At 42.1% G+C, this 15480-nt stretch overlaps 1 protein-coding gene across 6 annotated transcripts in view; it reads left to right on the top strand.

The window, feature by feature from the left end:
- STARD13 (StAR related lipid transfer domain containing 13) overlaps window positions 1-15480 on the top strand; it is a 291823-nt gene that overhangs the window by 58673 nt on the left and 217670 nt on the right. For 5 of the 6 annotated variants that reach the window (XM_032189232.1, XM_032189250.1, XM_032189259.1 and 2 more), the window contains one exon: window positions 14645-14791. In XM_032189232.1, the coding sequence (XP_032045123.1) occupies window positions 14645-14791 (147 nt within the window). Of the gene's footprint in view, window positions 1-12907; window positions 12915-13885; window positions 13890-14644; window positions 14792-15480 lie in introns of those variants that run through there. The other variant, XM_032189268.1, reaches the window with a different exon arrangement.

Consider the following 15480-nt stretch of genomic DNA (forward strand, 5'->3'; position numbering starts at 1 on the left):
ACTGGGATGTGGGAGGAAGACGAGAGGGAGTGGGAGGAGAGATGCTGCACTTGTCTCAACATGGAGTTAAGGCCCAGGTGGCATATTATCTCGATCTGGTTGGTGAGGGGCATACCCAGTTTCCACATCATAGGAAAGCAATCTGCCATATCAGGCACATGAAGTCCGTACACAGTCAGAGGAAAAGACATTGGTGTCTTTGAAGATGTCCAGAGGGAGATCCCATCTGACTCAGTACAGCATTTAGGAGACATAAATCTTTGCCACATAAGATAGCTATTTTATTTTCTTTTACATGACTGCTCTTAAACTGATACTTTCCCCCTTCACCAGCATTCAGAAAGGAACTGACTACATTAGAGATGGGCTTGCGATGAAGTTCACTGACTTCACTGGGGCTCAGCAAGGACCAGCTGCACAGAAAAAATGGGAGTTTTCCTTCTCAGCAGATGTTGAGAGACCCCCTTCCTCCTAGCAAGGAGGAAAATGACAGCGTGTGGACTGAGTGACACACCAAACAAGAACCAGACAACCCAACACCCTCCTCACAATGCAATATTTCTTCCTATTTCTTGATCAGGGATTAATTGTCCTTTATGAAGGAAAAAAATGTTACTTATATGTATGTTTTCTGACCAGTCAGTTATGCTCATCATCAGCTGCTCAGAAACACTTAGGGCTGAAATCTCCTCAGCTTTAACTTGTTGTGGGCGGTCAATCGACTCTCTCATGTCTATCCAGACCCAAATTGTGATTAAACTTTGAAGTTTGATCTCTCTGATACTTTTCCCTATCTTTCAAACTGGCTTGAAGCTATCTATGAATATATATATGGAACTGTATATGAATAATTTTATTCAAAAATCGAGGGTGAAATTCCACAGTAGCTGAACAAGCGCCAAGTCTGAAGAATATGACTTTGTTCTCTTAGCATGAAATAGTTAAAATATAATTATTTTTAAAAAAGGGTGAATAAAATATAATGGAAGAAACTCTGAGGAAATTTATTTAGCATTTTAATTAAAACTATAAATTCCGATAATGAACACTTATTGGAAAATGTAAAGGAAAGGGCTATTACAAAAAGTAAATGAAGCTAGACCAGTCTGTAGAAAATAAAAAAAATAATAAAAAAATAAATAAAAAAGATTTTTAAAAGCCATTTAAAACTATTTTGATAGATCTGTTCCAATATATTTGAGATTTATTTATCATGGAAGATTAGAAATTGGAATTTTATTCATTATCATCTGTGCTAAACCAAATGAAAAAGGACCACAATTAAAATTAAGATCCCCTGGCACTGGGAACTGTATTGTAGCATAATTTAGGCTTCAGGGCCTTGATTCTCCTTGTGACCAGCTTCTCCTGACTGCCATTTGATGTCAAGGTAGGAGGCCGAGCCTCCAAATATGCACATGATGCTTTGCTAGACTTTGCACTTCTGAATTAAAGGCACTGTGATTATGGTCTGACTTCGGCTTCCAGCATCCAGGATTTCTGCTCTTCCTCCCTCCCTCCTCATGTCCTTCCCTTTCATGATCCCAAATGTAATGGACTTTGAAAAAAAGACTTCATATCACAAGAAAGATCAAAAAAGGGTCTCCAAAACTGCACATTTGGGCTGACTTTAATATGCCAAACAAAATAAGTAAATTTTAAACCCTTTCAGAAACACTGAATTTTAGTCATTTATCTCTTGTCCTGAGCTGAGATACATGAGTTTAAAAAATTTTCTCCCATCTTTGAAGTATCTTTTTTGTATTCAAATACCAGAGGTGAGCTCTGCCTCGCCACCAGCAAAAGCAATCAGCTGCACCAAGGGAAACTGCGGTAGGATCAAGCGGTTCAAACAAAATTATGATTTCAGCTGGAGCAGCGTGCCTCTGACAGCCAGCATTGCCTAGCTATTAGGATTTGGGTAATTTTTACACGTGTAACTGCCTGAAATTACCCATTCAGATGCTGCTATTCATAAAAGACTATCAAAATCAAGGCAATTTAATCAAACATCAGGTTCGACATAATTATTTTTCCGAAGTTGAGCAGAATCGGTCATGCCTGCGCCAGCGTTATTTATCCTGGCTTCCTTTCATTTACAACAGAAGATTGTCCACGTACAATTCAGAAACGCCTGTGTAGATATTAGGCGTTTATTAAGTATGGTGCTTATACAGCACGTGTAATTGCAGAAGTGCTTCTGAAAACGTGTGTTTGGATGATTTTGGATCCCGGGTAACTCTGCTTGGATGCTTGTGAGACACTCTAACTCGTGTAACCGAAAAAAAATACTTCAGAAAACGTGTGTTTAGGTGATTTTAGACCTCGGGTAACTCAGCTTGGCCGTTTCCAGCTGGGGAAACTGAGGCAGGGCCCCGGGAGGCGCCATTTTGTGCAGGCGCCCGGCGGCGGCCGCCCTCACGCCAGGAGGCAGCGGGACGGAGCCCGCTGGGCACGGGCCGAGCCCGGAGCCCCCCTCACAGCCCGGGGCCCCCCGTGGGCTCCCCGCAGCCTCCCCGGGCTCGTTCCCCTGACGGCCCTGAGGGAGAGGCGGTGGGGAGCGCGGCTCCGCGCTCAGCCTCGCCCTCTGCAGGCACGGCTCAGCCCTTCCCTTCAGCGGGAGGGCGGCCAGCGGCTGCCGGGAGGGACGGGGAGAGGGCAGCGGTCCCCGCCCAAGGCAAAGCAAGGCAAGGCAAGGCAAGGCGCGCTCCCGACCCCCTCACGCAGCCCCCAACGGCTCGGGAGCGCGCTTCCCGCCCGCGCCGCCAGGGCGCGCTCCCGAGCCGCGGGCGCCGCCTCCCGCCGCCGCCCGCCAGGTGGCGCCGCCGCCCCGCGAGCTGGCGGCCGCCGCCTGGCCCCGCCCCCCCGTAGACGTCACCAGAGGGGCGGGGCGAAGGGGGGAGGCGGGAGAGGAGCGGGCGGCGCTGCGCGCGCACCTCGGGGCGCTGGCCGGGGCGGGGCCACGCCCCCTTCTCCTCCCGCGCGAGCTTGTGGAAAGGGCGGGCTCGCGCTCGCGCTGGGGCCGTTGGGCGCGCGGGCGGCGGCCATTGTTGGCGGGAAGGAAGGGCGGGAAGCCGCCCCGCCCCCCTCCTCCCCCCGTCCCCACACAGCCCCGCCGCCAGCATGGCGGCCCCGGGGGGGGGTGGCCCCGAGTTCTGCCCTTGGCCCTAAGAACGTGAAGGGAGCATTCCCTGCACTGTGATTTCTGTTGAAATAAAGCTTGTCCGTGCAAAGGGTGGAAAGTCGTTTTTTATTAAAGTTATTCTGCTAGATATTGAGGAGTCTGCGTGCAATCTGATGGCCTGAGGGTTATGATGTTAACTAATTGCTCTTTAGGTTAACGCGTAGAAAGCATTTCTTTGTTCTTTCTCAGTTGTGTGATTTTTAGGGAAAAAAAGACTTTGTGCTGCCTTTGAATGGGTTGGACTAGAGTACTGTGACCCCGAAACTCCAGGGAGGGTCTCTGGATGTGGAAGCTGCTGCTTCAAAATTAGGGTCCTCACTAAACACCATGGTGTTACGAGTGCATCTGTCATAAAGCACAGAAACTAAGCCCCAGGAGTTTCGAGACTGGTTAATACAGTCATGGGTTTAAAAAATAAATACGTAAATAGATTTATTAATAGGTATTTAACACTCAGCAAATCCATAGATTGTGTTTAACACATGTTAAGACCTAGTAGTTAAACATGGATACTTGGACATCAAACTTTGGTGAAGATTTGGGAATTGTGTCTAATTGCTTTTCTAGGCTTGGGACTAATATCTTTACTGTTAGCTGGATGAAAATTAGGATGTACTTTAGAAGGGTTATTACAATCTTTGGCTATTCTCTTGCTCTGCCATTATTCACATCCTGTCCTTTTCCCTACCACCAGGTATTCAAAGCCACCAAATATTGTTCCCTTTTGTAGAGCTGTCCTTGAATACTCTTTAATTGAAGAGGATGTATTTCATCGGTTATTTTCTCTATTAATTTCTGATTCCTGCTTAGAAGGGTATTGCTAACCTGGATATTTCTCCTCAACAGTAGATTGTGAGAACTTTTGGGCAGGGAGTAATACCAAATTTGAAAGAACCCCATGAATGCCTGTGAGTCTTGGAAAGTACCCTTTTTGTTCTCTACATTTTTTTTGTGTGTGTTTTGTCGTAAGTATAATGACAGTACAAGTACCATTTTACCAGATTCATATTTGTCAAGAGTGGCTTTAGTAATTATGTGTTTATATGTAGTATAGGCCCCACAGAAGTATCATGTGATTCTTACTCTTAAAAAAAAAAAAAAAAAAAAAAAAAAAACACCAGGGAATAGCTGTGCCATAATACATGGGAACACTTGCTATTACCAATTACTTTTTATTATATTTTAAGTACGCTGGCACTTAGCATTTGACGATAGGTTCTTCATGTACATTGAACAATTTGCCAGATGTTGCTGAACCTCTGTCTTTATCCTTTACCATCTTGATCTCTGGAATATGTTCCAGTGTTGTTCAAGGAAATGTTGACAGTGTTATTTTCAGAAAAACGACTTGGGTGTAGTGTCAGACTGCCAGGGTAGCCCTGGCACTGTCAGGCAGGGATCGATTCACAGCTCTCAGCACCTGCAATGCCCTTTGGCCACACGCCGAGCACCAGCTTTCGTCAGGGTTTGCGCTGACAGCTGCCTGATTAGCGCCGGTTATCAAGGCAGTAGACAAATCCTCGCTTAATTCAACTATTAACTAATAATATCGTCTTAATAATTGTAGTTATTCTTTTACTAATACTAAACAAAGGCCTACTTGAGCTGCAGCAGTACTGAGGGAAGCACAGTGTGCCGCAGCGACCTGTTAGCAGTTTCCTGCTGCCCACAGCCGACAGTGAGGCAAGTGTGGTGCCCATATTGGCTTGGGTTGCTCCAGGCGAGGCAGTGCTTACCCGGTTCCAATTCGGGATACGCCACTCAGCTTACTTTGTTCAGGGGCCAGCAGCAAGAGGAAGGCACTGGCACTTCCTCCAGTGTGTCTGTGCTGCAGTTGAGCTTAATGGTGGCTTCTCTTCTAGGGTCTTTGAAAGCTTTTCCCCAAAGTTTGCTTTACCCTTGATGCGGTTTATGTCCGGTGTCTCCAAAGTGTTATGTGGGCCATGAGATCATTTTTATAATATCACCACGATCACTTGTATTCTACCGTTACTCTTCTGGATGTTGTTTTTAACTGTAAATCTCCAGGAATTTACGTTTTCATGTTACTTTTGAATTACTGATCTCCAGGCAAACACTGTGCTTTCCACAAGTCTCACTTGTTTCCCTTTCTCTCAGCGACCAGCAGTAAAGTTTACTCTGTACACATCAGTGTCTGACATGGTCATGGCACAGGGGAGTCCTCTGTGGGCTCCACATGGGTATATTCGATCAAGGGAAACCAGCTGATGTGATCTTTTTGGACTTCAGCAAAGCTTTTGACGCGGTTTCCCATAGGATCCTACTGGACAAAATGTCCAGCATACAACTTAACAAAAACATCATCCAATGGGAGAGCAATTGGCTGACGGGCAGGGCTCAAAGGGTTGTGGTAAATGGGGCCACATCTGGCTGGCAGATGGTCACTAGTGGGGTCCCTCAAGGCTCCATTTTAGGGCCAGTCCTCTTCAATGTCTTTATAAATGATTTGGGTGTAGGACTAGAAGGTGTTCTGAGCAAATTTGCCAACGACACCAAACTTGGAGTTGTGAACTCTGTTGAGGGTGGAAAGGCCTTGCAGAGAGATCTGGACAGATTGGGCGATCACCAACCACATGAAGTTTAACAAAGGCAAGTGCCAGATCCTGCACCTGGGATAGGGCAACCCTGGCTGTACATACAGACTGGGCAATGAGACACTGGAGAGCAGCCCCGCAGAGAGAGATCTGGGGGTTGTGGTTGACAGCAGGTTGAATATGAGCCAGCAGTGTGCCCTGGCAGCCAGGAGGGCCAACCATGTCCTGGGGTGCATTAAGCACGGCATTGCTAGTTGGTCGAGGGAGGTGATTGTCCCGCTCTACTCTGCGCTGGTGTGGCCTCACCTCGAGTACTGTGTGCAGTTCTGGGCACCACAGTATAAAAAGGACATGAAACTGTTGGAGAGTGTCCAGAGGAGGGTGACGAAGGTGGTGAAGGGCCTAGAGGGGAAGATGTATGAGGAGTGGCTGAGGGCACTGGGCCTGTTCAGCCTGGAGAAGAGGAGGCTGAGGGGGGACCTCATCGCAGTCTGCAACTTCCTCGTGAGGGGGAATGGAGAGGCAGGTGACCTATTCTCTGTAAACACCAGTGATAGGACCCGTGGGAATGGTGTGAAGCTGAGGCAGGGGAAGTTTAGGCTGGACATAAGGAAGAGGTTCTTCACCGAGAGGGTGGTTGCAAACTGGAACAGGCTCCCCAGGGACGTAGTCACTGCACCGAGCCTGTCTGAATTTAAGAAGCGATTGGACTGTGCACTTAGTCACATGGGCTAAACTTTTGGGCAGACCTGTGTGGTGCCAGGAGTTGGACTTGATGATCCTTATGGGTCCCTTCCAACTCGGGATATTCTATGATTTGCCTACCCTGTGCTCTTCTAAATCTAATGACTTTCAATATAGGAGAAATCTGTTCTCATTTCCGCACAGAACAGAACAGAACGAGGATCTGATGAGGATGCAGCATGTCTCTATAGAGGTTTCCTTATTTTAGTATAAGGAGGTATTTATGTAGCATGCAAGCACAGCATTAGAGCTTTAAGTTTTGTTAGCATTTAAAAAGCTACTGAGGTAGCAGCAATTCCATCTTTGGAGAAGAAATGTGTGAGTTCTTTTTTAATCCCGACTCGGTGCATTGAGATGCAACATGACCTGTTTTTCACTGGTATCTTGAAAGGCCTAGATCAATCTAGAACATTTATTTACTATGGTGGTCTGGTATTTAGACTAGACCATTTATTAACCAAAGACTTCAAACATCACACCCCAAAAAATAATTAATTCTTAAGTGTTAGACCTCCATTGGGCTGTGCTCAGGTTTACTATAAGAAGGAGGTTTCAGAGTGAGCAGTGGACCTTGCAGCAGTTTGTAGCATAAATTTCCAAGTGAAAATGCCCTTATGGAAGAGCTCTGCTTGTCATGATTTTGTTGTCTATGATCAAAGAATACATCCAGAATTACACTGATTTTTTAATGTGTTTGGGTCAAAAACAGAACAATCTGGGACACAGAATTTGTTTGCATGATGTAAAAGTCCTGTTCAATTTGTTGTCTGCATTTATGATACAGATACAACTTGCAGGTTATGGTACTGAAAGCTGGCACCCTGTGTGTAACGCCAGTTTTTTATTCCTCAGTTCTTACACCCTTTCTTCAGGCATCAGCTGCTGACCACTATCGAGACTGGCTATTAGGCTAGCTGGGCATCGATAAAGTAGGGGTTTTGTTATTTTCTGGACTGTTTTCTCAGTTTAAGGTCTCCTGCTTGCTTTTTTTCCTGTGTATGCCAAAATCATATAATTCAATCTAGGACTTGTTGTTTATCCCAAGGCTAACCTTAACTGGGAGGCTTATTAGTTGGGGCTGATTATTCTGAGACATACAGCCTACATGTATATCCTACATGTATATAGGTGAATGTCTTCACAAGATTCAACGATGGCTGCTGCTTTCTTTGTAAAAGAAGTAAGTGCTGTATTTCCATTCTCCAGAGTGAAGTGGTTTGTCTTCCCCAGAAGAGAAGGGCTCGGATTTCTCAACGGTTAGAAAACACAGGCTAATGTCTTTCAACCTTCTGGAAGAGTTTCTGATAAGTTTTTATGGGCATAGGTTCTCCTCTTGTAGCTCTGCCTGTACAAAAATAATTCAAGATTTGTTGGACAAATAAGAGAAGTGTGTGATGGAAGTAACTCATCTGTGTAGCCTGGGGATGAAGTCCTGTTTGCTGTAGGACTGGGAAAACCAGTACACTAGTGTTATCAAAGTGCTTATATGTTTCATATAGCATAGTTTCTGGTTAAAACTCAATAAATTCTGCTCTGTTCACATCAAGTGAACAGGTGTCATAACAGATCAAGTGGATTATTGTTGTGCTTGTTTCCTCTTCAGCAAGAAAGAGGAAGAACTTCCTGCACAGCCAGGTGTACCCAGTACTAAAATCCTACTATTCTTCCTGCTGAGGGCTGATATAAAATGCATTAGCCAAAAATGAGGCAGAGACCAGCTCTTCTACATCCTGGCTAAGCACGTTGAACTATACAGCTTTTTTTTTTGTTTTGTTTTTAAGAGAACAGTCCAATTCCAATCTGAAAGGGTCATTTATTGGTGCAATTAAATACATTTAGGAAAAGGCTCTGAAAGTTTTCTTTTTTTACAGTATGTAACTTAGAGATCTAGTGGCATGAGAGAAACCCCTCAGCTTTGGTGAAACACTTGCTTAGTCAATAAATATTGGAGGGAGATACAAACGTTACATTTTCAAGGTAGTCATGGTATGAGTTAGTGTATCTTGAAGTTAGTAATTAAGTGGGAGTTAGTAGTTAAGTGGGAGTTAAATGTGTCAATAGCTATGTGTGTGAACTGCTTGCACATTCATGATCCCTAATGGCGATGCTCAGATAAAGCCATTGTTGCAGAAGGTGCCAAACTAAATGCAAGCGGACAGCTGGGGATTTGCTGCACAGGGCAGGTGTGTTTGGGATACAAGAAGTACAACTCCACACCTTGCAGTGAAGGATGTGGTAGAATAGATAAATGGTGAGCTGGCGTCTGGTCTGAAGCAGCTGAAGTTGGGACAACCCCAGAGGATAATTCATACGCTGAAATGGGAGCAGATGTCAATTCAGACAGCTTGTCTGGCCGTTCAGTACCAGTCCTGTAGCATGTGCCGGCAGTGCAGGCTTGTCAGACAGCCTGTTTGTGAAATTTGGTGTTCCCTGACATCATAATTTGTTAGGAGGTGGAGAATTGTGCTGTAGGCGTTGTGAGCTGGGGAAGTAAAGAAGGGTTTTTTAATCATTTGAGCAAACCCAAATTAAAATTTTATGTTAAAAGCAACTGCATGCCATTTTACATTGTCATTTTGTAAATGAAAAGTCCAATATGAAACCAGTTGCTTTTGCTAATGGAACAAAAAAGCTCTGCAACAGAGTTCTCATACTAGGCTGTCTGCAACGATGGGCAACTGCACTTCAAAACCCTGTAGTAGTGTACAATTGTTTTTGAAAACATTTTGCCCCACACCTTTCCTTCAACTAAATTCCTTTCTTTTCACATTCCTATCCCTCTCTCTTGGCAGAGGTGAAGTGCTATGCTGGCACATCCCTTTCAGTCCCAGAAATTAGCTCAGTTTTCATCTGGGCCATGTTTCTGTAATCTAGTATTTGGAAGACTCCTTTGGTACCAGTGTTTCAATTCTGCCCAATTTAGAGCAGCAGCCCTTAAAAATTGATGTAGGAACCCTTGAAAGAGGGGCACGACTTTAGGATTACATTCTTTTAGTTGATGGACGTTAGCACTATCTGCCATCCACGCAGTGTGCTCTAGGTGATCCTGCCGGCAGAGGGTTGGACTGGGTGATCTTCAGAGGTCCCTTCCAACCTCGGCCATTCTATGACTCTATGAAATCAAGGTGTTGATTGCAAATTAGAGGCTGTATTTACCAACTCACTGGTTGAGAGACAAAGAGCTTTTATATATATATATAAACCAACTCTTTATATATATATATATATATATATATATTCATATATATATGAGTATCATATATATGGTTATTATATATATATATATGAGTATTTCTAAGACGATGTTAGTTTCCCTTGAAAAAGTCAAATACTAGAAATGAGGTAAGGGTTGTATTATGTTACTTTCAGTTAGTACCTCCTCTTTGAGTTCTTTTTCATGCTTGTTTTGCCCCTTTTAATCCTTGGGGAGAGAGAGGAATGTGTATCCTTATGATATACACTTGAAGTTAGTATTTCCACGCTGTTTTACTGTATTATACTGTATTTATCCTCAAAGACATAGTTAATGGTTTACTAGAACACAAACACATAGGTTATAGAAACCAACAGTTAAGCTTAGTGGAAGAAGACAAAGTCAGTGCTTCAGTCACAGCCGGGCACCCAGGAGGCTCCCTCTGAGCACCAGGCAGCACTGCTGTGCTGGGCGGGTGACAGAGCCCTGGCACAGGCTGCCCAGAGAGGCTGTGGGGTCTCCTCCTTGGGGAGCTCCAAAATGAAATGTATTTCCTTTAAAACAGATTAAGTTAACGGTATGTTCATATTAGTATTTATGCCCTTTTGTCTTTGGGAAGACTGCTGAGATCCTAATAGCCCATCTTAGGTGAATCCTTCCATATTTGTGGATAAGAAAGAACCAGACCTCTGAACTTCATGCAATGGCCTACAGATCTGTCTCTTTCCCAGCACTGTGCTTTTGGTTTTGCCTACTGACATGAGAGATGGAAGAGACTTCCCTTGATCATTTCTGATGGATAACAATAAAATTGTTAGAAGTGGAAAGGTTGCTTGCTGCAGAGTTTACTTTACCTGCTTTCCGGGAGGGAGGTGGCACGCAGTTGTCCATCTAAAGGCTCTGTAAATATTTAAGCAAAGCTATAGTGGGGTAGAAGTCAAAATTCCCTTTGAAATATTTTATCTTTAATATAGAAAGCATGCATAAATCTATTCTGAGAATAAGAGTCCTTTGTATTCTATATCCTTTTTTTTCAGAAGGATTATTTATATGGATCCAATCTGGCTTCCTTCCCCAGCCCCTGTAGACAAAGCCACCAGTGGCTGAGAGACCTTTTGTACAGAACTTCTTTTGAGAACAGAGGAGCCCCAGCATTGCAGCAAGAGCAAAACATGGTATTTGGGCTCTGAAATTCTTCCACAAAATCATTCTTTGTGGATCTCACTTATGCATTAGAGAGAATTTTATCTAAACCAATTTACCATTAGGGAGGAGGATTAAATAGCGCTGGCATTTTTATATTTGGAGGTTAGTAATTTATCACTAGAAGTTTTACAATACATTAATTAACAGAACAATTGGACCTATTGAGTGTTTCTGAAGGGAAAGCCACATGTTATCAGATAAATTTAGAGTTGTGTAATTTTCTCATAACCCTTCCCTTGGAAGCCTTGCAGCTTCCAGTATAGGATGAGGTCTGGCAGCAAGGTTAACCCTGACCTCTGCGTGTTCTATACGGACTTGTTCATTTTTGCCACATTCTTTCAGTTTAAATTTAGATTTGCTGGCAGCTATTATGCCTATTGCAACAAGCTGCACGGGCAAAACGCTGAAACAAATATGCCTTTAATCACAGATGTTTTTGCTGAATAAGATTAGTGAAGAACACTTGAAAGCTGAGAAACAGGGTGCAGAAGCCTTTGGTCCAAAAGGCACAAATAGCTGAATGTCTGGAATGTATTTACTTCTCAATCTAAGGAATGAACAAGTAATTGTTTAGATGATGGACCCAGTTTTACCTCTGTAATTTGTTACTGGTAGCAATGAAATTCCAGCCATGTAAGTGAGCACAGAATCTGCTTGTGAAAGTACATGTAACAAAACATTAAGCTTGCTGTTCAAAAACAAGCTATGATTGCCGTATGAAGTGGCAACCTATATCTAAATTTTATGTTTGGCTGTTCGCTAAACGTGTCTTAGTAAATATTACGCAGCTGGGTTAGTTCTTCATATACAATAACTATCTGAAGTACACTAGCTGCATTAATAACTGTGTTAAGTTTAAGGAAGTGCATCCCACTTAGTTTTATATTTAGCACAGAGGATAATACTTCTGTATTTTAGATTTTTAATCTCTTTTTTGGTCTAAAAGGCTATATTGGACTTGAGGAATCTATCTGACAAAGCAGTTGACATTCAAGACCAATATGTCTTTCTCCACTTAATGTGTGGCATGATCTTCATAAATAAGGCACTCCACCTCGAAAAAAAGTGTTTAACAGGATTCTCTGGTCTTATTTTCTAGTTCATCTGTCTAGGGTTGTCCAAGGTGTAACATACAAGAGGTATTCCTGTAATGCACTTCTGTCTCTAAGCCTTTCAGGTTCTTCAAGAGATAATAGGATTCCCATGCACTGCTCGAGTGACTGGCTCCAATGAATGAAGAGAGGATACAGAAAGGAGTGTTCTCCCTGTACACCTTTTTAGGGGAAAAAACAGTGAATAAATCAGCCCGTGGTTCTTCGATACTTTAGACTCAGGCTCTTTCCCTCCTGAAGGGCAAGATGCAAAAGCTTCCAAAGATGCTCCCACCCTCCACAGTTGCTACGGGCAGGATACACAGCAACTGCAAAGTGCTCTTCTGAGAGCTTCCACAGCCTCCAGTCTCGTTACTAGGGCACAACACTGACGAGCTGTGTTCCTTGTGAATGGATTAGGCAGAATTTATTCTCTTGTTAGAAGTCCTACTGTGCAAGCTGTATATTTCTGAATGTAAGCAGCATCATGTTTCAGCAGGAATTTCAGGCAACCTTTGAAATATGTAGCCAATCAGCACCTATTCCAAATAGCACTTTTGTGCTGAGTTTCCAGTTAGTCAATGGCATTTGTTAAGTAGGCCCATTTAGCTTTATTTTGAAGGATAATGAAAACTCATCTTTTTCCTCATCCCCTTCATTCAGTAGACACACTATAGAGTCCCACTGAACTAGAAAAGACAGAACTTAATGGAGAAAAATAGAGTTATAATGCGGGGAAACGTGAATTTCTAAGAAATGGCTCTGGTCTGACTTCTGTTACAGTAAAAGAAGAAATTTAGGATAACAAATAAAAAATAAATTCGGGGGTTGGTGCATTCAGAAGCATCACAAAGTATTGATGAATGCTATGAGTATATTGATCTAGTAGGTAAGTATTAATCAAATGTAACAGCTAAGCGTGCCTCTCAACACATGGAGCTGTATTGTTTATTGTAACACTATAGAATATCACATAAGTTTATTATTACATGCATTCGAAATCTTCATCAGAAATATTTATAAGCCTTTCTTAATGTCTCCATGATTTTTCATCTTTCTATCTAAATTATTCAGATACTCATGCAACCTCCAGAAATACAGAAATTAGATAATATTTTCTTTCATTTTCTTCACATTTCCTGCATAAGATCATCTTGCTCAGGAAGGATTCAACATGAGGAGTGCCTTTTGATACTCACTTTCTGGGGAGCATCCTGTATTTTACTTTATAGTGTTTGGGAAGACAATGGGAAGTAATCAACTAATTGTTTAAATGAATTTGATAACTACAGAGGTGAAATAGAGTTTAACACTTTGAACAGTATTTCAGATAGAATATTCAATTAGAGCTCATAAAAAAATCGAAAATTATAAAGATTTGGAAAATTAAAGATACTTGATTTTCTGTGTTTTAAAATAATGCCTGCTAAAATAGCTTCTTCTGTGGGTAATGTCTGAAGCTCTGCAGAGGCTTACACTCAGTTGTGGTGAAGATGCACAATTCCATTAGAAATCAGATATGTCAATGTGATAGTGGAGTGGTCCTTCTGGATTCTATTTGTAATGCTTTTTTTCTATGATAGTGAACAAATTACAGTGTTTCTTTCAGTACTACTTGCTAAACCATCATAAGGAAACAAATCACCAAAAAGTTTTGTGAAGTTAAAATAATAATAATAATATTTATCTAGCTCCCTGCGTATTGTGGAATGTTGGTACGATACTCGGAGGATTTTGGCAGGCTGGCAATGCAATACTACTATTTTTATGCACAGTCTGTTAAAATAGATTGCCATAAAATGATTCTCTGTGAAAAAATCCATTATTTCTGACAATAAGAAATATTAAAGAACTGAAAGCAGCTTCAGGACAGACACTAATGCGTGGACCTGTAGCTGCCCCATGGCGACAGGGAGGTCCCTGTGACTGTATTTTTCTTGGGAATCTTTATAAGTGATTTGAATGAGAAAAATGAGGTTTAACACAGCAGCGTGCACAGGGATTGCTATGGGAAGATGCTCAATGGGAGTCCCTGAAAGGGACTTTGAGGAACTAAGGAACAAGAAAAGTATTTTGGGCAGTTGTGCTACAGAGGATTAAAGTTTTCACTATACAGTGAAACAGTTTAGATAAATAGGGAGAACGCATCCATCAAAACAGAAAACGTTTGAGACCAACAGAATGTTCTGACTATACAGGCAGATGTCTATCCTCATGGATAGACAGAAGAAAGTTGCAAAACTTAATTAGGTCTGGATTTATAGTAAGGAATATAATACAGGTATGTGATGACCTTCATTTTTCGAATCCTGGACAGTAAGCAATTGATGGAGATGCTAAAATAGAAATTAGTTAATGAAGAGACATTGAAGTTATTTTGGTTTCAGTCTTGGTTATGTAGCTTGAGCTGGCAGTGGTTCACCGAAGATGAAGTGTTAGAAAGCACTTCAGACGCAGAGGTGGAGCGTGATTATTTCGGTACGAAGAGCATCCATGAATATGTTCAATGAGGACTGGAGTGATACTATAAACTTTCTAAATGAAGAAAGTTACCCAAGGACAGCGAAAATGCTGGTCAGCATTCTTCTTGCAGACTTGCCAGAAAAATGAGTCTTGAAGTGGCAAAAAGCTTGGATGCTTTAAGACTTAACGTATGTTTGATTTGTTTTAGACCCAACCAGAAAGAGGATCTGAATGGTCAGACTCTATGTCATGTCTTATGAAGAAACTGGAACAGCTGAATTTAGATATTGAAGAAGCTCTGAGCGCTGGCTCTTCTCCCTCCAGCACTCCTTCTACCAAAAGGCACAAGCAACTGGTAAGAACATGTGTGTCGTATGATATGTTTCTAACATTTAGCTATCAGATGCTCATCGAGCAATGGTTTTCAGATTTGGTTGTGCTTCTGGGTAGGTTGAGGAGCTCAGCTTCAGGGGTGAAGTAACTTAAAGTTTTGACTCAATAATAACAAAATCTCATGAGCTGCTTAGACACAGCTACAGGCCAAGTAAACAAATGTCATAGGATTGAATTTGTTGCTCGTCAATGTGTCTTAAAACCATTAAACACCCTTTTCAGAGGGGAATTTGGATCTAAATGATAGCACTGGATGCAATTTTTCAGGGTAGAAAATTGTGAATTAGAAGTACAATAAACTTGTACTGTTTATTCAAAGACATAACCGCAAGAAAGATTTCAATTAATATTTGTGGGTATTATGTTTTATTTAGAGGTGTATTACTGTATTTAAGGGTATTTTGTGATGGCAGGTGTCATCAGTTACCCACGCTTTTATTTGTAAAAAACGGGAATAAGACGGAACAATATAATTTTAGCAACTTTTGAACAAGCATTTTTATTTTTATTTTTTAATATAGAAGCAAGTAACTGGAAAGTGAACAGTGTGAGAAGTAGGAGTGTTTGTTCTCTGCTTTAGGCTATGATTAAAGTCAGTTCTTAAGATAGAGTTGTTTGGATTTGCAGCTCTGAATGTTAGTGCTGGCTTGA

The sequence above is a fragment of the Aythya fuligula genome, chromosome 1, assembly GCF_009819795.1.
Source record: "Aythya fuligula isolate bAytFul2 chromosome 1, bAytFul2.pri, whole genome shotgun sequence".
In the NCBI taxonomy this organism is placed as follows: Eukaryota; Metazoa; Chordata; class Aves; order Anseriformes; family Anatidae; genus Aythya; species Aythya fuligula.